Source organism: Anabas testudineus, chromosome 3 (assembly GCF_900324465.2).
Source record: "Anabas testudineus chromosome 3, fAnaTes1.2, whole genome shotgun sequence".
In the NCBI taxonomy this organism is placed as follows: Eukaryota; Metazoa; Chordata; class Actinopteri; order Anabantiformes; family Anabantidae; genus Anabas; species Anabas testudineus.
In genome coordinates, this window is record NC_046612.1 from 6,689,053 (window position 1) to 6,711,747 (window position 22,695).

The following is a 22,695-nucleotide window of genomic DNA, read 5'->3' on the forward strand; positions in this document are numbered from 1 at the left end:
CACAGGCCGCGTAGCAGCGTTAAAGGAGCGGTTCACCATTTTAAGAGCTTGTCAAGAGCAAAGAAACTGTTCATCAAGGGTTGTCCAACACCCACCACTAATTAATGCACTTATTTTCTGCAGAGTAGTGAGTGTAGTAATAATAATAATAATAATAATAATAAATGTGAGGTTCAACTATTGGACACGTCACATCTTCCACTTGAATGTTGTAATACCTCTTCACAAGTTTAATGTTTGCCAATAAATCTACATACAATAACCCATATTCATTATTATGAAATCTGATTTTTATTTATATATTTTTTGCAAAAAAAGTCAAAGTCTAACATAGACCCTTTGTTGTAGCCTCTTCTTTTTTTTTGCATTTTTTCATTTTCCACCACTGACCTGCATACATAACATCCCACCATTTCAAACTGAGGGTATTCCCAGATGTGGAGTTCATGAAAATTAGATGCTGAAACCAACTGCATGTCGAGAAGCATCATACTGATTGAGAATAAAACTGCTGGTACAGAAACAGTTAATTATCTCCTTTCATAGATCCAGATCATCCTGTTTAGGGACCCTGGCAAAAATTTGATTTTGCGCACAGCAAAGCAATTGTACAGAGCACCCTGCAGAGTTTAATGCAAAACTATGGACACCAATTGACACATTATACATTTAGGGCTTTTTGCAATAACAAGAATAAATACAACTCCTATGCAGATCACATAGCAGGTTTAATATCTACCCTGACATATTCAGGGATAATGAAGTCAGGAGACTGTGGGGGTCTTTCCAAAAATTTCATGTTATGTTTACTAAAGTAAGCTATGGTGGATTTCGAGGTTTGCTTTGGATCATTGTGCAGCCAGCCATCCTTCCCTTTACCGGTGCCGAGTTTCCTGAGCTGCAGCAAACCTAAAGCAGTATCATCGTCATGTTAGCAAACAGGCGGCCAATGCACCCTAACTTAGTAATGTTAACTTCTGTGCATAGCTTAATTACTGTGAAATTGGAGTTTGATACAGGACTCCCCATATAAAACAGGAATACATGCTTAGCTATACTGCATGTCCTGACTTCTTTGATGCACTTATTTACATAATCCCAAGCTGATAACTCACATAAAAGTGAAATATGTGCAGCAGAGGATTTTCAAGGGCAATGTAAATTAAAGTACCAACACACACAGCCGGAATAGAACAGTTCAAAATATTTATTTGAAGTACAAATACAGTATGATGACACTAAGTGAGGTCATGGGGCAATCAAATTTGTTGCAGCATTTTAAATGAGTTTCCATAACAAGAGGAACAGAGCCAGCGAGCATATAGTGATGCTGTCCATGTTCACTGCTGCTGGAGCAGAGTTTCTCCCTGTGGAAGCAGAGCAGCAGGGTGTTTATCATCACCTTATAACAAAACATAAACCATAAAAATCATTGCTTGCCATAATACTGCCATAATAAAAAGTACAATATACAGAATGTAGGTTCTAAAATGCATAAAATAATAGTGAAAGAGTTTATTAAAATAAAATGTTATCACTATCAGACCTCTCAGCTCCTGAAGGACGTCTCCTTCATATCGAGCTAGTCCGACAGCGTGTCTCTGGTCGGTGTCCAGCTCAGCCCACTGCTCCCCGGTGACAGCCCATGCCTGCTCCGCACTCAACCACGACAGCTGAACTGCACTAAACACCACCTGTACACACACACAATAAAAATACTGACCAACGTCTATTTGACACTTGAGAGTAACATTCTTTTGCCATCAAACGTCTGCATCTGTTTGTTGTGAGAAAGATGACACGAACAATATATAATAACACAAATATACAGCGGGGGGGGGGGGGGGGGGGGGGGGGTGTTCTTAACCTTCTTCTCCATTAACACAGGTTCTTTCTCAAAACTGTATAAAAAATTATTTTCTAATTATATATATGCATCTCCCAGTGTGAATTTGACTGGAAAAGCTTCTTGCTTCATCGCCAGTAGGTCATAATGCACCAGTCACTTCTCTATTTCACAAGTCAATATATTCTGTGTTTGCCTTGGCTTCACATTCTTGGTCTTTCTCTGCTCCAAATGTGTTTGGATGTGTGATGTGGACACTTGACATATTCACTGCGAATACACTCAGAATTGACTACTCAGTGAAATGGGAGATGTTTCTTGTTCAGCCGGGACTTTTTTTAAATGAAAATTAATGACCTAATTATACAACAATGACTCTGTAGTGTTCAAGTCTCCAAATACATCATGACGATGTGACAATACACATGTAAAACACCAGGATCCTGAAGCTGAAGCAGCTAAATAAGTAAAAATAAATAAAAGTGTCACAGTTGTGTTTTATTGTTGTTACAGAAACTGGTTAAAGTTGAAAACACACTACACCACCACACACCATCATTTGTTTCACCTTTTATGTTTTCTGTTCTCAGTCACCAAGGTTTTTAAATAAGTATGCACTGAATTTCTAGTTTAGACATCCATCTTGCATTTCAACATAATTTTATTTAAATTTAGTCTGTTCTTTTCTAACCTCTCTATAAATGTGTTTTTTATTCCGTCATCTTGTTTTCAAGAAGATGAATCTTGTTTTTTAGTATGTGCAGTTGTTTTTCCATAAGCTTATATTTGCTGACTCGTGTCATACAGTGGACCCAGACGAACAACATTCCAGTCTCCTACATGTCTTTGCATATTGTGGAGTGATAATAAAGCTTCTTGAATATTAAATCATGACATTAGTCTGAATAGATAGATGAATGGATGAAACTCACTGCCATCTTTTTCGGTGACATCAGGGCGATGGCTTCAGGGGTGATTCCCTCCACTTGTTCTTGTATCAGAGCTGACAGGACCATATCCTCCAGACCCGCTGGACAAAGAGACAAATACTGTAGTCAGATAATTAATGCTTCTCATATCAAATCACAGGAAAGGTTTTCCTAATGTTTCCCCATTTCACTCTCAAATCTGTACCCTCAGGGATCTTATTAATTGTAGCTATCCATCTAAGAGCTGTCAGTTCTGTATCCCGGCCTCCTCACTCTTTGAAAAAATAATCAAATAAACTTGATCAAAAAAGTTTATACCCTGGGGATATTTCGTTCTACTGCACCTGCCAGTGTCCCAATTTCAGTAAAAACTTCTGGTCCCCAAGCGCTGACTGGACCAAAGGCCTCTGGTCTGGATAAACGGCTTGTCAAAGCCTCCATCTGCTGTTCTGTGCATGGCAGAGACATCTCCCGCAGGTAGAGCACAGCCATGCTGCAGTTTGAGGAAAAGGATTGAGAATATTGTACTCTTCTAAAGGTAGCCTATGTAAAATGTTTTAATTATGTTTATGCTGTAACAAAATAGTGTGCACCAGATGTTATATCATTTCATTGTCTACAGTATAAAAGCAGTGAGAGAAGCTATCGTGCTTAGACCACAGGGAGGAATCTTACAATGTCTACTTAGCATTATTTGTCACTTTCTTTTTACAATATAATATACATCCATCTTTATCAATACCTCTTTTAGTTGGTGTCCTACAGCAGGTATTTCACTGACCTGAGGTTATATGGACTCAGTTTTTTTATCTCTGAGGGATAAAGACCACAGATCAAATGGCCAAATGTTGCCAGTTCAACAACTGTGAACTGTTCCACTTTCAGTTTCCATTTCGACATCACACCTGAAATCACTGCCCTCATCTGAAAATTAAAACAGTAACATTACACCACACATTCATCCACAAGGTAAAATAATAATGTTGAGATTTTTTTAGTCAAGTTTTAAAATTCACCTTTTTAGGGCTCCAGTCCCTCAGTGTTCCCAGATGAACCAGCACACCCAAGTCCGTGAGATTTGTGTCTTGCAGCTCTCTTTCTCCCATCTCGGTCACCACCGAGCCCAGAGCCAGGACCTGGTCCGGTCTCAGCTCTCTCACTGGACTGAAGGACTGGATTGAACAAAGAACCACAGGTATGGTTCACTTATAGATTAAGTTAATATTAATACACTTGTCATGTTTTAGTCAGCTTTTTGTTTTAGTCTAAGTTTTTTGGGGGTTTTTTTCACATTCATTTTTAGGATTCATTAATTTTTACCAACCGTCATGTAGTTTTGTCTGATGGGACAAGAACTGTGAGGACAACAGAACTGCTGCAGCAGCTAGTGGGCACCCATCAGACGTGTCCACACACGCTCACCATTTGAAATTGGATTCTGTCTTTTACTGGCATTATAAAATTGGAGCTGCTGAACCAAAATACCATTAATGCTTGATGTGCAGCCGCTGCAGCCGAGTCCAGTCTCGCCTAATTGGGTGTTCTTCTTCATACAGAATATTGTTTGTGTTGTTTTCTTTTTTTCAGTTTAAGGTGTAAAGCACAAGAAAAAAAAACTAAACTAAAACTGAGCTATTGTGGTGTACACAGTTTGACTGACCTGCCTCAGTTTTACCCACAGTGCACGGCGTTGCTCAGAGGTTAATGAAGCGTCCTGACCAAAAACCTCAACACACTGTTTCAGATCCTCCTGCAGCATTCGGCCAAGCTGAGTGGATGTCCAAGCTGAGGGAAACGTCCCTCTTATGTCTGCACAGGTTGGAACTGGTACTGCTCAACACAAGTTGACACAGGTTAGTTCAGCACCACACCAGAGTCACACTGATACTGTTCATAAAACACATTAAAAGATATTATTATTTTTATTTTTTTAACTTTTTGCCCTCCTGCTTCTTGCTTTGACAATCCCCCGAATGAGACTGTGAGTCTTCTGCCTCTGCCGGCGCTCGTCCATACACCTGGTCATGCAGACTCCACCCACCAAGCTGTCCTCCCAGCGCTGTTGACCCACCAGGACCTGCTCTACTGTGTCTTTATTCAGCACTGTCTGCACAGGGGTAACACATATTATTTAGTCACGCTTGTCAGGATAGAACCGGTTAAAGTGCAGTGAAATGATTTGCATTATGCTTTTGGGTGCTTACCAGTGGGATGGTGTTTATCTGCTTTGCTGAGAGTGAAAACACCAGCCTGCCCAGATGTTCAACATCCCCAATTTGCCATTTGGAAGGATCCCTGGAAAACATGTTTTTCAGTATGCAGCATCTAAACTATTTCACACTTGTTTTGTCTTCAACAATTTCCCACAGGAGTTGGACGCCACATTCATCACAGTAGTCAGCGTATGTTAATATGTGAGCATATTAGCACTGTAGCATTTGCATTTAGCTCAATCATTACTGCTCATGAACAGCCCCCGTTTTGTTTTCTGGTATTAAAGCTGCTGCTCAGCTTTCAGCCTAACATTTATTTTAATTATAGGACATTCTGCACTGAATCTCAGGACACATTTTTACATTAGTGGCTTTAACATGGGATGTGCACATTCCTGTTTAAGTTTTTTTTTTAATAATTTGAAATTTGTCAAACATTTTTGTGGTACATGTCATATTATTGTTATTAAAAAGTAGAAATTCTGAAGTTTAACCAAAAAATAATAATAAAGTTGTCATCACTTTACAAATACGATCCTGGCATGTTATTGACCAAGACTTAGTTAGGAGCCTGCTGTGTTTTCTCCAGCAGACGTAAAGGGCTCCTTTACCCAAGCAGGTCTTTCTGAGTCAGCAGGGCACTTATATCTCTCAGTGCCTCTTTAGGAAGACAGAAATTTCTCATCTCCTCCAGCCGCAGAGCCAGAGCTCTTCTGTCCACCAGAGCCAAACTGTCCCGGTCCAAGAAAGGCAGTAAAGGTCCCAGGACATCCAGCATGGTGCCGTCAATCTCCTCCTTGGTCCGAGAAAAGCCCTGCAGAGCACCACATGCACACATCAGGCCTGGATTACAAGGGTTTCACACTGTCTTAACTCCACTTGCGTCAAAACCTGTCAAGAGGATGCAGAAGGTTATGTTCTAAATGTCTTCCTCAGTTTGGTTATCTCTATCTCTGCATGTGGGTGTTTGAGAGGCATGGACCAACAACTGCAGTTTGCTCCTTCTGCCCAATTAATGTGCTATTAAACAAAATACTGTACATGAGTCACTATCACTGACGCAAGCCCTGATATAATTCTACCAAAAATAGTTCCAGTTTGCTCTGATCGCTCACAGTTCCTGTTTGTCAAATAAGTTACCATGAGGTTAATTCTGGCTTTCAGATTTAAGTGTAAGTTGAGTCATGGCAAGAAGGAAGTCCAGTTACCATGACTCAACTTCCAGATAACATCAATTAGATGACTGAGCATCTTTACCAAAACTTTTCAGCTTTAACTTTGCATGTATGTAATGTATTTCACCTGCAGCAGCTGGTTCCTGATCACACTTCACTGTCTATATTCGATATAGTAATAGGTCAACACCTGCATATTATGTAAAGTTGTGCAGCAAATGTGGTCCATGTACAGTTCATAGTGTTTTACCAGCTCCGTCACGGCCATCTCAACTAAATTTGTCTGCTTGTAATGTGGCAGTCTGAGAAAATCAGCTAAGTGTGCCTGGATGTGGTTCAGCACAGCTCTGAAGGATGAGTTAGAGAGGGTCTCTATCATCGTCAGTCTAGAAAAGAACACAGCAGACGAGTTCAGTAAATGTATTCACCTTGGATAAACTGCAAAATATTTATGTAAAAATATAGTAAAATGTCTTTTTAAAGAGCAACTACTTACGGTAATGTTGCAGCAAACCCAGAGCTCAAAACACTGAGATCCAGCTCAGGTTGTTTCCTCAGTTCTTCTATGATACAGTTTCGCTGTTTAAAAAGCAAAAACACATCCGTACATTTTAGTATAAAAGATTTAATGTGCTACAGAAATCTTCATTTGATGCTTATGTAAAGAAAAATTCTGAAAGAATTATGAAGTAGTGAAATGGTTTGAAGTATTTGTTCTTTACCAGCGCAGGTCTCATGTCTCCAGGCAGATTGGTAACAAACTGAAGCAGCTCTGCAAAATCTGTATTATTAGTCCAAAGCTTTAAAAAGTCACAGCTCAGTCCACTGACAATATGACCCAGAGCCCTACAAGAGAAAGAGAGAGTGTTTGGGTTAATTAATTGTAATTTAAAGGAAGAATAACTTAATATGTTGGTGCAGGCCCAACTTACCTTACTGATTTACGGGTAATGTTTTTAAATTCTTGGATTTTCTTGAACAGAAACTGAGCCTGTAAAGACAGAAAATGTTTCAACAATAAGCTTGTGGCCTACATTAATATTAATCACCTAAACAAACCTATTTCTGTGTTTTATCCCCCCAGTTTAACGTTACTTGCTTTGATTTTAGTTAGTAAATATATAATTTTAAGGAAGCGAAGTCCAATAATTTAGTCAAATTCAGTGTGAGAAGTTACATTACATTACAGTTACTGGAAAAAAAATCCTACAACTGGACTCAGAAAATAGTGGAGCTCCATGTGTTAACAATGGCTTTAGGATGATATCAGACCACCTTCAGCGTGTTTCCCAAAGGATGTTTCCTTTGTGTTTTTACTTTCTTTCAGTTTCAGATGTGAATTACAACACCAGTTGTATATCACTGATTGGATTGCACTACATTAGATATACTATCTTGTAGAAATTCTTATAGTTTCATATTCAGTTATTTTTGCTCACAGTTTCTTTTCTTTGCCATTCTTGTCATCACCTATAAGCCAGGTTATGACAGCTGAAACACTGAGTATTACAACATTTGCATGTACGGTTATTTAAATAGAATATTTTAGGCTGAACATGCAGTTTCACAGAATATTTCACTGTAGCTACTTAGTGAAAAGGGCCATCTTTATTGATTTGTCTCAGGTCTTGTTAGGCTGAGAACAGGTGGTGAAAGCAGCCTAATACAATCTTGGCTGTGACAAAATACCTTTAAGGCAGCCATTATTAATTTATGTTACACTACTCCATGCCATTGTGCTACATCCAAACTAATTAGCTTGATGGCGGATGGTGCATATGGAGTATTAATATCCTGAAAGGCTCATGTGAAGCATAGCCAATGAGTGGCAGATTAATGGGAGCGAAGACTGAAGCTGGTAACATTTTCTTTTTAGTCAGAGAACTGGCAACCTATTGTTGTGTTATCAATGCAGTGTTAAAGAGCATACAGAAGAAGATTAATACAAATTGTGCACCTGCTGTGGCGACCACTGTGTGTCTCTGTACAGGCCGATATCGCTCAGGATTGTTTCCCCATTCATGGCTTCTATCAGCTCCCTCAGAGGGACAAATGGTAAAAGACAGTTGACCTGCTGAGTGATGTTCAGCAAGTCTCTGTGAAAAGCCTGTTGGCACACGATCAAAAACACAATGCAGTGTAAATTTAAACTCGGCGGCTTTTAAAGGCTCTGGAAACTCAAGTGCCAGATTTGACAGATTAATGTTATCGGGGGCACAGTTATTGTTTCTAAATAGTTTTTCCAGTGAGTTTTAGGGTGAATGCACAATCTGTAAGAGTGTGCAAGTTCTTACAGATCACAGATGTTGAATCCATTAGCACTCTGTCTCACACTCAGCATGGAGCAACAATGAAAGAGTAACAGCTAATTAAAAGAGAGGATAAAAAAGATAAATGATGTAAGAAAGGAAGAAAGCACTATCACCTCCTGCATTGCACTGTACAGCATGGCTCTTTGGCCAGGCTTAAGCTCAGTTAGCAATGTTCTCAAGCACTGACAGTGAGTAGTTTCAATGATCTTGGGCCACTGGAGGTCTCTGAACACAGTGGGGGAGAGACCAGAGTGTAACACTTTCAGTTCGCACAGTTTTTCCATGGTGAGCTGGCAGGGAAAGAGAGAGACACGGTGTTGAGAGTGCAGTTGGTTGAAATTCAGCAGAAATATTTGGAAAATGTCTACTTACATTAGTGTCCTTTGAAATCTTAGATAACAATTGGAAAGCCTAAAGAAATAAAAAAACAAACTGTTACACTAAGGTAGAGTGAAGTCAGGTGAAGCTTACCAATATCTAGTGGTACATTATGGCAGAGAATAATCAATAACTTTACTCAAGATAAGAATGATACAAACCTATGTGTGAAAAGAAAAACTAACCCTGTGCTGGAGGATATCTGTGAAGTCCTGGTTCAGTGAAAACCTCCAGGAGTTGTTGGGATTGTAGGGACAACAGGAAGGATGCTCCTAACTGAGGCAGCAGACCAGAGAGAACCGACAGCTGTGAAGGAACCATGCTGCTGACATTCAGGGTCTGAACTGCTGGTATCAACCAGGTGGACAACTACCCCAGAGACATAATTAAACAAAGTTAGTCACAAAAGAAAACTTTAGGTCAGTGGTTCAGTTTTATACATGCAGGAGCCTCTCACCCTGCCACTGGCACTGATGAACCCCTTGGACATGCACTGAGCCAGCTGTTGCCACACAGCAGGGGACACAACTGAGTTCTGAAGATAGAAACCAAAATCTACTGGATCCAGGTAACATGCAAGAACTCCTAACCTGCAAAAGGGTTAGGAAACAAAAAGTAAACTTCAGAACCAAATGATCCAAGTATTCAAGTTGTCTTGAAACAATGATAAATACAAAGATAACCACAGACAAATCAATAGATAGATGTGTTTTTAAGCTACAGTAGTTAACAGATATAAACATTAAGTATGTACAGTAGGTCCCACCTCAGTATGCTGTCATTGGTGAGATTCTTCTTCTTGCTGAAGAGGGTCCGCAGCACATGGCGCCCCCTTATGCCATCCAGACTGCTGTTGCCTAGCAACTCTACCAAAGGAGTTAGCTAAGAGAGAGATTAAATGTTGATACAAGCTTTTGATAAGTTTAGACTGAAGAATAAATTTCACATGAAGCCATGCAGTCATTGTGTCCTGTGTGGAAGCATCTGTTCTCCCCCCATTTGTCATCTGCTCAATGGTAGGAACGCCAATTAATGACTTTTCTAATCAATGCATCATATCTTAAGTGGCAGATGTGTGAGGAAGAGATAAGTCAGTTATATAAAGATTCTAAAATTAGAGAACCGACGCTAACCTGTTGCAAGGTCAGTTGCTGAAAATGACTGACTGGAAGGTAAGGCAGAAGTGGGAGGATGGAACTGAGAAAGTACGGTGGCCATGAAGGAACATCACCCACCACACTCGACTGCAGCAGCCTTTTTACAAAGGCCTTTTTCTGCAGTGACTTCATCCCTGAGCTGTGGTCGCGAATGGCTGTCAACCTGAAGAGAAAGCTGTTAGTATCAGGACGGGAAGATACATCAAACTAAATGTCAGCTCAGTCAGTGATGAGTCACTCACACACTGTCGTTGACTATCAGGGAGGCGGGGAAGCTCATAATGTCAGAGACAGACATGAAGGGAATGAACTGAGACAGGTCCACAAACAGTTCTGGGGTCACTCGAGGGAACTTTTGGATGAAAGCTGCGGTCATTGTTTCCATGGCCTGCAACTCTTTTTGAGAGGCCTGACAGAGAAAACAAAAGAGCATTGAATTTGGCCCTCTTTAAATGTTTATGGGCTGTGACACACTGTAGAGTCAGACAAAATCAATACAGCACAATAAAAGAGAACTGCAGGAAATACAACTAGCATAATCAGCTTAATAAAAAGTGACACAAATACTCCTTTTGTTTTAGATTCAGAACAAACCTGACTGGTTTCAACTTGCAACTGGTCCCAACTTTGATGCATATGGGAGATAAATCTCTTAACTGCATCTTTTTCAGCAGACATCACTAAAGTGCGAATGCTGTCTCTCGGCATCTGGAGGTACTCCTGTTGAGATAAAGTGATTTGCCTAAATATAAAGTTCAGTGAGCTGAGCTGTTGTGAAATCTTAAGTGGGAATGCAGCACAGGCTAGTACCTGCAGCAGAACCTGCAGAGCAGATGAGTTGTCATCCCGTTGGATGAGGTCCCACAGGACGGGCTGATGTGACATCAGAAACAAGTTATTCACTTTATGCTTTCTGTGTGTGCGTAAGTTTGTGTGTGTCAGTCAACTTTCTTACACTGAAGCAGCTCAGCAGGTCTTCTTTCAGAGTGGTGTTCTGCTCTCTGCGCAGGAAAACTCCCACAGTGTGAAGGACACTTGTGGAGGCTTCTGGCTGCAGTGTAGCCCAGGACGTATTGTCAAGGAGACTGGAGAGAAGAATAGCCTGACCCAAACCTTGTCTCACCTCAGTTTCCCCTTCATCCAGACCCACGGAGAGCCCCACCATGAAGTCCAGGACTCGCAACACATATCCCAGCGCAACTAAAAACCCTTCCCGCTCCCCTCCTTCAACCTCACACACACTAAGCTTGTGAAGGACATCCACCATCAGCGGGGCCGGGTCAACACACAGCTGTGATGTGTCGAGCTCATAGGGCGCCGGGAGCATGTCAAAAAACCTCTGCAGGAAACACTTTCTGCTCTCCAGTTCCTCCTGCAGATCAGCACAGACGTCAGAAAACTGAGGCATTGATCTTAAAAGCTGATGGTAAAGCGTGACATTTAGACAGATGTACTCTCGCAACCCGTGTGTCTGCCCACAGAGCTCCAGCAGGGTGGTGTTGGTGAAGTGATGCAAAGCCCACTCCCTGTACTGACAAGTGTCCTCAGTTGTGTCAACATGGGAGACGTTGAGTATTTTGGAGCAGTATGCTGCAGCCCAGCTGCCTTCTGTCAATCTGTGCGAGTCAGGGGAATCTTTTGCACACAAAGCTGAGATCAGAACTGAGTTGTTGGGCATGAAGCACTGTCTGAAATCCTGGGCACTCAGTGACCTGCTGCCCAACTGAGCCAGACAGTTGTCATCAAGGCCTGGGCTTCCTGTCGCTTCACCTGACAGCTGCTCACACAGGTCATCTATGCTTGTCTGGTTAAATAAACTGTAGTTCTTTGTCAGTGCAGCCTGAAAATGGTAGTATAACAAAGAGTTAGCATGAAGTAGAAGGAACTGTAGGTAAAAACAAATATGCACACCTTGCCATGCCACAGACATTTATGAAAAAGATCCCAGGAAATAACCACATGCTCATTTATCATAAAATGACCCATTACCTGATGTGCTCTCTGCAGCCAGAAAGAGGAGTTGGCACAGACTGTGTTGTTAAATTCATGGGCAAAGAACTCACTGCAGACATGAACCCAAAGGAAATCCTCCTCCGCAGCAGACAGGTACCAGGCTGCGTCGGAGCACGTGGCATGAAGGTCGAGCCCCATCTGAGCCACTGTGAGATTATCTGACCCGCTCTCACCGTCGAAAAGTTTACAGTAGAGAAACACAGTGAAGTTTGAGACGCCTGTCAGGCCTGGGATAGATTCATTACACGCTGCTTCCAGGATTTCTGTAGAGGTGGAATACCCCATTTCTCTCTGTTGATTGTTGTTGTCTCTAATTCTCTCTGTTTGTGGCTGGTTGAGCTGGGATCTGTGAGGTGCTGTGGACTGCTGCTGAAGTCGTTTGTGTTTGGAGATTGTTCGTGAAGAAAAGATCTGAGGAGCATGAGGAGATGAGTGGGCTGGTGTTTGTTGTGATCTTAGTTCATCTCCATCAGATGTGGAAGGGCAGGACAGGAAAGGCAATGAGCTTGGGAGACTTTTGGAGCTAATGCCCAAAGCCTGGGTGTTCCATGTCACATTATTCCTTATTCCCCTGCAAAACACATTGTAGAAATGTGATTTTGTTTTTGACAATAATTCAATATCAGACATGTAAAACGCAAACATTCCTCTTACCATAAGATGAGCTGTCTCAAGTTACCTGCAGAAACACAAATGACATATAATAATGAAAATATAAATAGAAAATCAAAGTGAATGAGTAATGGCCACTGGCAGAAACTGCAGTCCAGGCCTGATGTAACAGTGTATCTCAGCTAACAATGCCCAAGATATAGTGTTACTGACATCAGTGAGAGGATAAAGAGATTAACCCAGCTAACAACAGACGCTTTCAATAACCAGGATGAATATAAAGATTTTAAAGCAGTGTCAGTCACTGTCACATTCTCTCAGGTGAAACCAGGGCCAAACACGTGAGCCTTTCAACCAAGGGATTGCTTGGTAAATTACATTGAATAAAACAGCTTATTATTAGATGTTCATATGTTTAAATTAACTTCTTGAAGCATTATTACTTTTCTCATTCCTATTCTTTAAATAATTTCATCCACAAAGTATCTGCAATGTAAACTATAGCAGGAGCATGCCCTGTGTTATTGATTATTGTATCAGACTCGTTGAATGTGTGCAAATTAAGCATTACTGACATTAACCCATTATGTCTTATGGTAAAAGCAGGTTGGTGCTCAGTAAACTTACCAATGGAGCACCGGCCCTGAGCGTTGGGCTGTGGCACGTCCACCAGGCTGCTGACATCATCAAGCAGCACCATGGTAACTCGGGACACTTTCTTCCTCAGGTTGCCGTAAACAGAGCTTCCCACTCTGTGCAGGAGGCCCCTCCTCAGCCCATCCAGACTTTGCACTAGAGCTAAATTTTTGTGGGCCAAGTTGTCTCCTTTCTCCCCTCCACCTGAACGTGACAGTGCCTGCAGCAGCAAACTTTGCATGGAGCTTGGATTATTTTCTGTCTGAGAATTATTTCCAGACAACCCGTCCTGCTTCTTGACTTCAGGAGGCAAACTGAAGGGTTTTAAACGTCCAAATACACTTGAACCTCTACTGTATTCAGCACCTTCCCCTGCTGGATGTAAACTGACCACAGGCTTCCAGTTGCGTGTTTCTAGAAAATGCAGCAGTTGCTGAAGCCAGCTGACACTGAAAGCACAGTCACTGCGCCCCTTAAGTGCACAGATGAAGCCCTGCAGGCCTGCGCTGGCCTGGCCATAGGTCCCACTGACCAGAGCCTGTAGTGCAGCTTCCAGCACAGCACTCACTGTCCTCCAGTTCTGAGATAAGAGAGTCAAGATGGGCCTGTGGGGCTGACGCTCTGATAAAGTGATCAAACTCTGCAGCAAACCAAGGATCCAGTCCAAGTGAGGGCTCCCCCTCAAGGACAAAAACCAGTCCTGGACCTTGAAGCTGGGTCGGGGAGGCAGCCGACCACTCCCTTCAGACTGGAGAAAGAAATGCAGCACCTTCTCCCACAGCTGCTCCTCATCTGACTCTGGTGCTTCCTCCAGCTCAGCACCCATCTCTTGGAGGTAAAGAGAGATGTTGTAGAGGAAGCCAGAGAGGCGATGTCTGTCAAAAGGCTTGTTAAGTGAAGGCAGGCTCTTGGTGGGAAGGAGACCAAGTGTTTTGAGACTACCAATGATATTCCTTAACAAAGGGTGCACAGACTGGTCCTTGTTTGTTTCTGGAGGAGCTTTCTGAGGATTCCAACCACCTCCTTTACTCCATTTTGATAAGATTTCCTTAAGGATGACATCTCTCTGGTCCTCTTTACGACCCCCTGAATGAATTCAATTACAGGCAGCATGATCCATTATAATATAATAAACACACGTAACAAAATACACTATAATATTGTATTTAATGACGTGTCTTGGTGGCATACTCACCTGTCTTCTCAGAGGATCCTTGTCCCAGTAAAACCACACAAACTATAATGCTTGTGAATCTAAGACTGGCCATCCCTGGCCCTTTTTCTGCCATCTTCATCTCATGCCAGTGTGCACAGTCTCACAACGGTGTCACATCTTTCTCTCATGGCTACTGATTTTACAAAAAGTGTGTTTAAATGGTTGCATTTCTTTTCATTTTAAGTAATGGTATGGACTCAAGGAGTAAAGTGTCTCAGTGGAGAGGGGATATTAAACCTTAATGACTGGCTTCCACATCACCATACCACTTTCTCTGCACGATTACTAAGACAAGCATCAGTAAGCTACCAATTGATAAAAACTACCCTGTGAACTATTCAAGTCAGGTCCACATGTGATGCTGAAAAGAGCATCCAAAGAAAATTAATAAATACAGAATAGAAAGTTCTGATTCTTAAAGATTTTAGTTTAACAAAGAATAAAAGAGTATACATCTATTAAACATGCATTTTTGTGTTAACAGTTGCTTACAATAGTAAAAAATCTGAAGGTTAAAATGCTGCCAGGACTCACCAGCTCTTAAAATCCATCCATGTCTTTCCTTTTAAGTGTTTGCCAGCATCTCTAACTTAGCAGCGTCAACACACTTGGAGCTGGCCTCTTTCAGTGCGGCACCGTTTCACCATCACTCCAACTTTCACTACCTGTCACTCTCCTTCTGCACCCCTCCCACCACTGCTCTCGATCTCTCTCTGTACTTCTAGCTGTTTTGGGCTTCATGTTGATCCTATAAAATCTTACAGTATGTAGGTTGACCGTTTATGTCCCCAAGGGGATCAAAAAAGTATAATTATTCATTAAGATGACAAGGAGCAGGACAAAAAGTGCAGTGTGATTTAACTTGGGTATAAACCCTTTAAACAGCTAATGTGCTCCTTTTGGTCACAGCTTGTATTTCACAATATATTTATTTAGTTTGCCCAGTTAATTATTTTGGTTCTTCAAAAGGCCACGGAGAGGTCAAAACACTCACCTAGGTGCTTAAACAAGGTGAAAAGCCGTATCATGTGAATCACACCCAGGATATCTATCATATTCTCTGTGCAATGTCTCCCACTGACTGATTCTCTATTGAGCTGTCTTTCAGGTGGGACTCTGGGTTTGTTGGGAGTGTAGTCTGACTGACGGGGCCAGGCCGGCAGTGCTGTGCAGGCTGTCAGTGTTTAGAAACATTTATCCCTCAGTCAGGCAGACTTACAATTAAGCCCTGTGCAAGGGCATAGCAGCAGGTTCCTCGGAGTCAGACCACTGTCTGCAGGCCCTGAAACCCAAGAGGGTTGAGTGAAAGGACCACCCCCTCCCTCCACGTGCTTTAGCTGTATGATACTGTGGCCTGCACAGGGACAATAACTTCCTCCTGTATTATTGATACCACAGGGAACAGCGATCACTCAGTGCAGCAGGGCTCGATTCACCACAGGAATATTCAATGAGAAACTGGATCCACCCCGAACGTTCCCCTCGCTCTGCTGGAAACTCAGTCATAGCAGTGGGGAAATCAGCTGGTGAAGCTAGCTGTTGAGATTGGAATATTCAGTTTGAGGTTTGCCCCCATTTTTTATTAGACTATTCAGTAATTTACTGTTAAGACTATTAGTTTATTTTTTACTTTCAACCATTTTAACCATGATTAGTTTAGTTAAATTTTGCCTAAAATATTTGAGGTAGACATTATGATGTTTTTGTCTTTCTCTGTGATCTTGAAAATAACCTTTTGTTTCTTAAAGTCCAGACTATGACCTTGACTTCACAGTACAGAATGCATATATAGAACAGATTCACCCAGTCAGTAAAATTATTATCTTTATTCAAATGCATATTCAAACAGAATTTCCCATTGATTCTTTACAAATAAAGAACAACACAACAAAACTGGGAAAAAAAAGAGGAGTAAATATTTCAATTCCTTGTTACTGAACAAACAAGTACAGGATAGAAAATGATGTTGTGTGAGAGAAAGTCACAGTGGTTTAAGATCAGTTTATCTAATAGTACAGTATATTATATACGTTCCATATATTGTTCTTTCTCCTGTGACCAACTTGTGTCTGCTGTGAGCAGAAGCCTTTGGGGAAGGTTAAGACCGCTTCTCTGTATCTCTAGCAATAACCAAACAATGTCCAAGTTTGGTTTAGTTTGTGCCAAAGGAATATATGAGAAATACTGTATGTCAGATTCCAGTGTGATCCGATTGAAAGGAAGCGAGATTTGCTGTAAAGAGCTTAGCTTTTAGTTTTGTTGCTTCTCATTTTGGACCCAAATCCTGTTGCAGAATTTGCCCAGCAAGCGTGCCTTCAAAGGGCTTTGCACTAAGCTCCTCCACTGGGACGCCAAGAGCCCTTTGCTTTGCTTCATAGTTCAACAACAAATCCTTACGGGCCTGGCAGATACACAGTTGTTTTTCCTAAGTACGAATATCACTGCAAACATCACTATTAGTTAAACCAATGTGTGAACTACTTACCTTGGAAATCTGAGCTTTTTTACACTGTAAGTCCTTTAAGGAAATATTACTGGAGTCAAGATTTTCCTAATAGCAAAAACATAGAGTAAAAAAAACAGCAATTAGGAGCATGAATGACACAGGAAGAAATGAAAGGACATGATTTACAACGGTACCTTGATTTTGTCTGTGATCCCACTAAGGGCAGTTTGGTCCATGTTAGAGGCAGAAAGCACCGCACAGAGCTGAGCCTGCGTCTTCTCCACGCTGTCTGTCAGGGTTTTCAGTTTCCTTTCCAGCAGCATGCTCTTCACTTCTGCTTTATGCTGCAGGTTCTCAATATTCTCAGCGTGTGATCTGTACAACTCGTCCCTTTCCAGCTGAAGCTGGGTGATGCGCAGGCACACAAACACATGCAAGAACATTTACATCAACTACAAGTGCACAAGTATTAGCCCCATACCCATGTTGCACATGAATATAACATCTGAGCAACAAGAAACTGTGCAACTGAATCTTTTTTTTTACCTTACTGAATTTCTGTTCCAATATCTCATAGTCCCATTTCAGATCATTCAGCGCCTTTTCTGTCAAAGTTGCGTTCATATCCTGCTAAAACCAATGTCACAAATGAACCTTGTACCAATGAACAGTATGTTACAAATCTGTTGTTAGGACACATGTTTGTGAGGCACCAAATATTGAACAAATAGGAGACTAACACAGAACTAACTGTCACCTTTTTTGAGATGTGGTTTTTCATTTTTTTCTCAATTGCATCAATTTCCTTCTTGGTTTTTATTATTACATCAGCGAGACATTTGTTCTCTTGCAAAACAGGGACAAGGTCCTTTTCCTTCATTGCCTGTTCTGTCTTCAATTTTTTAATTTCTATCTGCAAAAAAAAAAGTAAAGTAGTGCTGCAACAAATAGACACATTTTCCATTTGACATCATCTGAACTGGGACATTTCATACAACTTGTAAAAACAATTAACATTCTCATCAATAGTGAAAAATAAGCATGAGTTGCAGGCCTAAAGAAAACAGCAGAAATGTCTTTGTCTTTGGTGTCTGTCTACAATTGTGTGTTCTTGTACCTTGAGTGAATCATTTTCTTCCATATCCTGTTGCATGTAATTGATCATCTCGTGAGCTTCACTCAAAGCTTTGTTGTGATTTTCCATAAGAGCAGTGATGTGGTTGTTCCAATGATCTTCTCTCTCACTTATCTCATTTTTTCTCATGTTGTCCAGCTCTTGTGGCAGCAGCTTTATCTTTTTTTCATACTTGGCTTCAATTTCTATTTGAATAATATCACAAAATTATGACTCCCGAATAGAATTATATATTTCATTCAACTCACTTATCAACAAGTTATTTACCTTTCAGTTGTTTCTCCCAGTGGTTTTTTGTTTTAGTCATTTCTTCTTCATGTTTCTGTTGAGATTAACAACCAAACTGACTTTAGTAGTAATAATGCTTATTTTTTCAACTAATGTATATTAAAGTCAAGAGAAACATTAAATCCACAGATATTTAATAGTAGGACTAAAACAAACTTGGTGTGTACTACGAACCAGTTCAAGCTCTTTGACAAGGCTTTCATTGTCAAGCTCCTGCATGTCTACCATGATGGACTTCATTTCATTATGCAGCTTAGTTTCTAATTGTTCTTGCTCTTTCTGCACCACCTCACTGGAGACTAAACCATCTGCTGTCAACTCAGAGATTGTGTTCTGGTGTTCACACAGGAGGTGCTTCATCTTCTGCTTATACACCTAGAAGGAAAAAGCATTCAGATGTGCAAAAAGGTCTAAAATGAATTCCACCATCAAATCAGTCCATGGATCAACTGGCAATTATCAGTTCACAGCAATATATGCAAACTAATGGCTTAAAAAGGTATCCTGTATGAAGCCTGTATTAGACTATACTGTCATAAATCTACTGGGCCCTCTGACAAGTAACCCCACTCTCTCACCTCTAAATACCAAATGTACATTTAAACTGCCAATTCAATTCAATTTTATTTATATAGCACCAAATCACAACAAAAGCCATTTCAAGGCACTTTACAGTGTACAGTTTAAGACCTTATAAAATCTGACTGTACACAGAATTATATAGAAAACCCAATAACCCCACTTGTTCAAACACAGTGAAGAGGAAAAACTCTCTTTAATGGAAGAAACCTCCAGAAGAACCAGGCTCAGGGTAGGCGGCCGTCTGGCTTGAGCGTTTGGGGTGAGAAAGAGAACAACAACAACATGAGGCAAAAACACTGGGCAGGTCCTAGTTGTGGTGTGACCCACCCTCAACAGTACAATATATCCTCAGCTTGTATGTTTAAAGGATAATCATTTGGGCAGCTTTTGAATTACTGGTGTTTTACTTAGTGTTTTTCCACCACAAGAATTTAGATAATACATAAAATAAATATGTTACTCCATGAATTTCATCTGATGACAGCTGTTACTGGTTACATTGCATTTCATCATTTTAAAAACTCATATGTGATAAGTATATCTTCAAAATACCTAACATTTATTAAAATAACTAAAATCAGACTGGTTTTATGTCTACCACTATATTTGTAAGATTATGTGTAGAGTTTTGGAGAACAAAATGCCCACATGCGTATTTTAGGAATATTCATTATTTCACTACTCGATTTTAGGTGTGGAAATACTGGATACTGTATGAGAGACTTTAATATATAATATAAATATAATATTGACTTGTTTTCTGGAAAAGCTGATGATTAGGCTAATAGGAGCAAATGAATTAATAAATTCCATTATTTACACTTCAAAGTGGCTTTTTTTTGTAACCTGATTATATATTAAAAACTGTGCATTTCAGATTATATATACTGACTGCTACTGTCCTGATTTCTCCTGACTTTAAAAGCTGAAAAGACCACATATACATACCACTAAAAAACGATAACACTATGGATGTGGGATAGTGAGGACAGTAAAGATACACTTGTATGTCCTCAAGATTCAGTGAAGAAAGGTTGCATCTATTGCCTATTGGAATGGACAGCCTTGTTACTTTCCAGTAAAAAGATTAGGTTATCTGGACGTTAAGTCTGGCAACTAGAGTTCTTTTTAGTTGCCTTGTTTCTTGTTCTAAATATTCTGGCTTAAAATCTATCGTCCGTCGTCCTGTGTGCAGTTTGACTGTGTAGCTACAGTATCTATGTACTAAACCTTACCTTGATCTCTACTTGGTGGCGCCCCTCATCCTCTTCTATGTCCTTATCTAGGTTTTTCCTTTCAGCCTTGGCCTCCTCTAGTTGTCTGTCTGTGATCTGCCAAAAGGTGTGAATTTTGTCCCTCTCCAGCTGAAAGTAGTTTCTCTCCTCTCTCTCTCTGTCCAGCTCCTCACGTAGGCGCACAATATGCTCTTCCAGCTGAAATACAGAGAGATATTGTTCTGTGGCCATAACTGAGTAAGACAATGTTCATTTACAGTAGCTCTAAATTACTGAACACCCAGAACTGCGGATTATTACCTCATTTTCAACTTTCCACTTCTTGCACGTGTACAAAGAGAGCAATACTGATAATAGGTTCAGGGCTATCCTGGGCTTAGACAATATGTATTTATAAAAGATGCCACTAGTAGTATTTAGTCTGTGGAGAGCTTATGTTTTGCCACTTGTGTGCTTATTGTAGTTTGTGCTCTTTCTGGGTCTCCATGGTCGAGAGGTCATCATGTTGCTAATGTCCAAACCTGATGGTAGAACCTGGAAGTTCTTCATATATGTCTTGTTTATAATGGTGTCATTCTGTACACAGTGTAGTTCTTGCTCTTTTCTGTACAAACAACATCTATTGCACATGTCTATCCTTGAAGAGGGATCCCTCCTCTGTTTTCTTTCCCAACCCTTTTCCAATTTGAGGTTTTAAGGGTATACTGTACAGACTGTGAAAGCCCCTTGGCTAATAAAACCTGATTTGATTTGAACTAAAGTCCTAGTCAGGACAGCATCTGGACCTCTTACCACTCAGTAAGAGCAAAACTAACTGGAGCACTCCTTTAATGTGTAGATTGTTTTGAGCAGAAACTCCATCAACAAACCTCTTTTAACACACAGTATATGACACTTTAACTCTGACCTGCTCCTTGGACATCTCCTCCTTGGTAAGGCCATCGATCAGTGTGGGCGCCTTGGCCTTTGCTGATGCACTTTTACTTGTACCTTTGTTTTTGGGGGGCTGCAAAAGTCAACATAATAGATAAAGGTTAAAAGTACATCCTGTAGCAACATCGCACATTTAATCACCATTGTTGTTGTGGTGAAGTAGTTAGGTGCTCCCAGTTGGTGTCTCTCATGAGCTAATGATACTACACTTTAAGTGTTATCAAACTGAGTAGAAAAAAAACAAAAGGCTGGTAGATTTGAATGAGTAGCTGCTGAAGTTAGTTTACCCTGTGTCCCCTAATCTGAGCCTGATGTTGTACATGACTAGTTACTCCTGCCTCCTCCCGAGTCTTGGGAACTAACATCTCAACCGAGCCTGGCACACCAAGAGTTAGCTGGCTGCTAAGAAGCTAACGTTAGCTATTGACTCTGTTTAGCTAACAAAAACCCGTTTATCTAAGATAAATCAATTCGGTGAACAATTTACTCACCATCGTGTTTATTAGGTCAATAACACGACGAGACTGGAAATGTTTCGATCGTTTTAAGAAGCTAGCTAAAACAGCAGCTAGCAGTTTGAGGAGTCCACCTGTTTCTCAAGCCGAATGTTTCCAACACGTGTTGCCATAGCAACACAAACCACTCTTCGGTGACTAGCTATTTCGCCTTTAGCTTGTTTAGCTAGCGTTATATTTTTACATCCAAACCTGCAGCATCTTACTTTGTTTTCTTTTTGTAGCATTTGTGATAAATAAAAATTCAACCAATTATTTATTACACATTACAATGTTTTCATAGGTAGAAATAAGCGGTTTTATTAATATAGTTGTCAATAACTATGACACCTTCTGTGAGCAGCTAGCTAACATTATAACGTAACGTATAATATTTTAATATATTTTTATAGGAGAAGTTGGGATTACTGGCAAAGGACACATTAATAAACATTTGGTGTCATTTGAACTGCGGACAGCTGCATTATAGTGTTTATTGCATTATTTATTGATCTGCTTAGAAATGCAAAATAAGAGAAGCAGTCTATTTGGGACCTTTTGTCCTGTTTCAGATGTTTATGAGTTAAGTGTGCAGCAGAAATTCATTATCTTTGTACACAGAAAGTTCTACTTAAATAAATGTTCCATGGCTGTTTAAAGGATGAAAAGTAGTCACTGTGCTGTTTGGTATCATGGTGTGCACCACACTAAACATGGACCACAAAGCTAAGGAGAGTTGTCTCAGAGGATCAGAAATAAGAAATTATAGACCAACATGTTAAGGGTAAAGACTATAAGACCATCTCCAAGCAGCTTGATGGTCCTGTGATTATAGTTGCACATATTTCAGAAGTTCAAGGTTCACAGCACTGTAGCCAACACTGTACCTACTGTGAAACATGGAGGAGGCTTGGTTATGTTCTGGGGTGGCTTTGCTGCACGGGTTGTCCTAAATCTGTGCAGGGTACAATAAAATCCCAAAACTACCAATGCATTCTGGAGCAAAACATGCATGCTCTGAATCATATTGAACATCTGTGGAAAGAGCTGAAAAATGTAGTCTGAAAAAGGTAGTCTTTAAACCTGAGACACCAT

At 40.6% G+C, this 22,695-nt stretch overlaps 2 protein-coding genes across 3 annotated transcripts; both read right to left on the reverse strand.

Moving 5' to 3' along the window:
* Positions 1-209: 209 nt before the first annotated feature.
* On the reverse strand, positions 210-14,566 carry LOC113174411 (stereocilin). The gene is made up of 29 exons (XM_026378399.1): positions 14,467-14,566; positions 13,263-14,357; positions 12,678-12,702; positions 12,000-12,594; positions 10,966-11,850; positions 10,821-10,883; positions 10,605-10,730; positions 10,253-10,419; positions 9,987-10,173; positions 9,620-9,735; positions 9,311-9,443; positions 9,042-9,222; positions 8,848-8,888; positions 8,589-8,765; positions 8,121-8,270; positions 7,096-7,154; positions 6,886-7,009; positions 6,660-6,742; positions 6,414-6,549; positions 5,600-5,802; positions 4,980-5,070; positions 4,711-4,882; positions 4,436-4,605; positions 3,792-3,947; positions 3,557-3,699; positions 3,120-3,268; positions 2,779-2,876; positions 1,547-1,694; positions 210-1,367 (listed from the first exon to the last, which is right to left on the reverse strand). Exons 1-29 carry the CDS (start codon positions 14,564-14,566, stop codon positions 1,279-1,281), a joined length of 5,862 nt encoding a protein of 1,953 aa, XP_026234184.1. The 3' UTR covers positions 210-1,278.
* A 1,762-nt stretch (positions 14,567-16,328) lies between these two features.
* Positions 16,329-21,727, reverse strand: LOC113174067 (dynein regulatory complex subunit 4-like). 2 transcript variants are annotated; one of them, XM_026377743.1, is made up of 11 exons: positions 21,598-21,727; positions 21,081-21,179; positions 20,174-20,371; positions 18,531-18,731; positions 18,336-18,390; positions 18,051-18,253; positions 17,691-17,846; positions 17,480-17,560; positions 17,128-17,337; positions 16,973-17,038; positions 16,329-16,888 (listed from the first exon to the last, which is right to left on the reverse strand). In XM_026377743.1, the coding sequence occupies exons 1-11, from the start codon at positions 21,598-21,600 to the stop codon at positions 16,754-16,756; spliced, it is 1,407 nt and encodes a 468-aa protein (XP_026233528.1). In that variant the 5' UTR covers positions 21,601-21,727; the 3' UTR covers positions 16,329-16,753. The 2 variants fall into 2 exon arrangements, with proteins under 2 accessions (XP_026233528.1, XP_026233527.1); XM_026377742.1 differs by having other exon boundaries at positions 17,480-17,563.
* Positions 21,728-22,695: the final 968 nt, after the last annotated feature.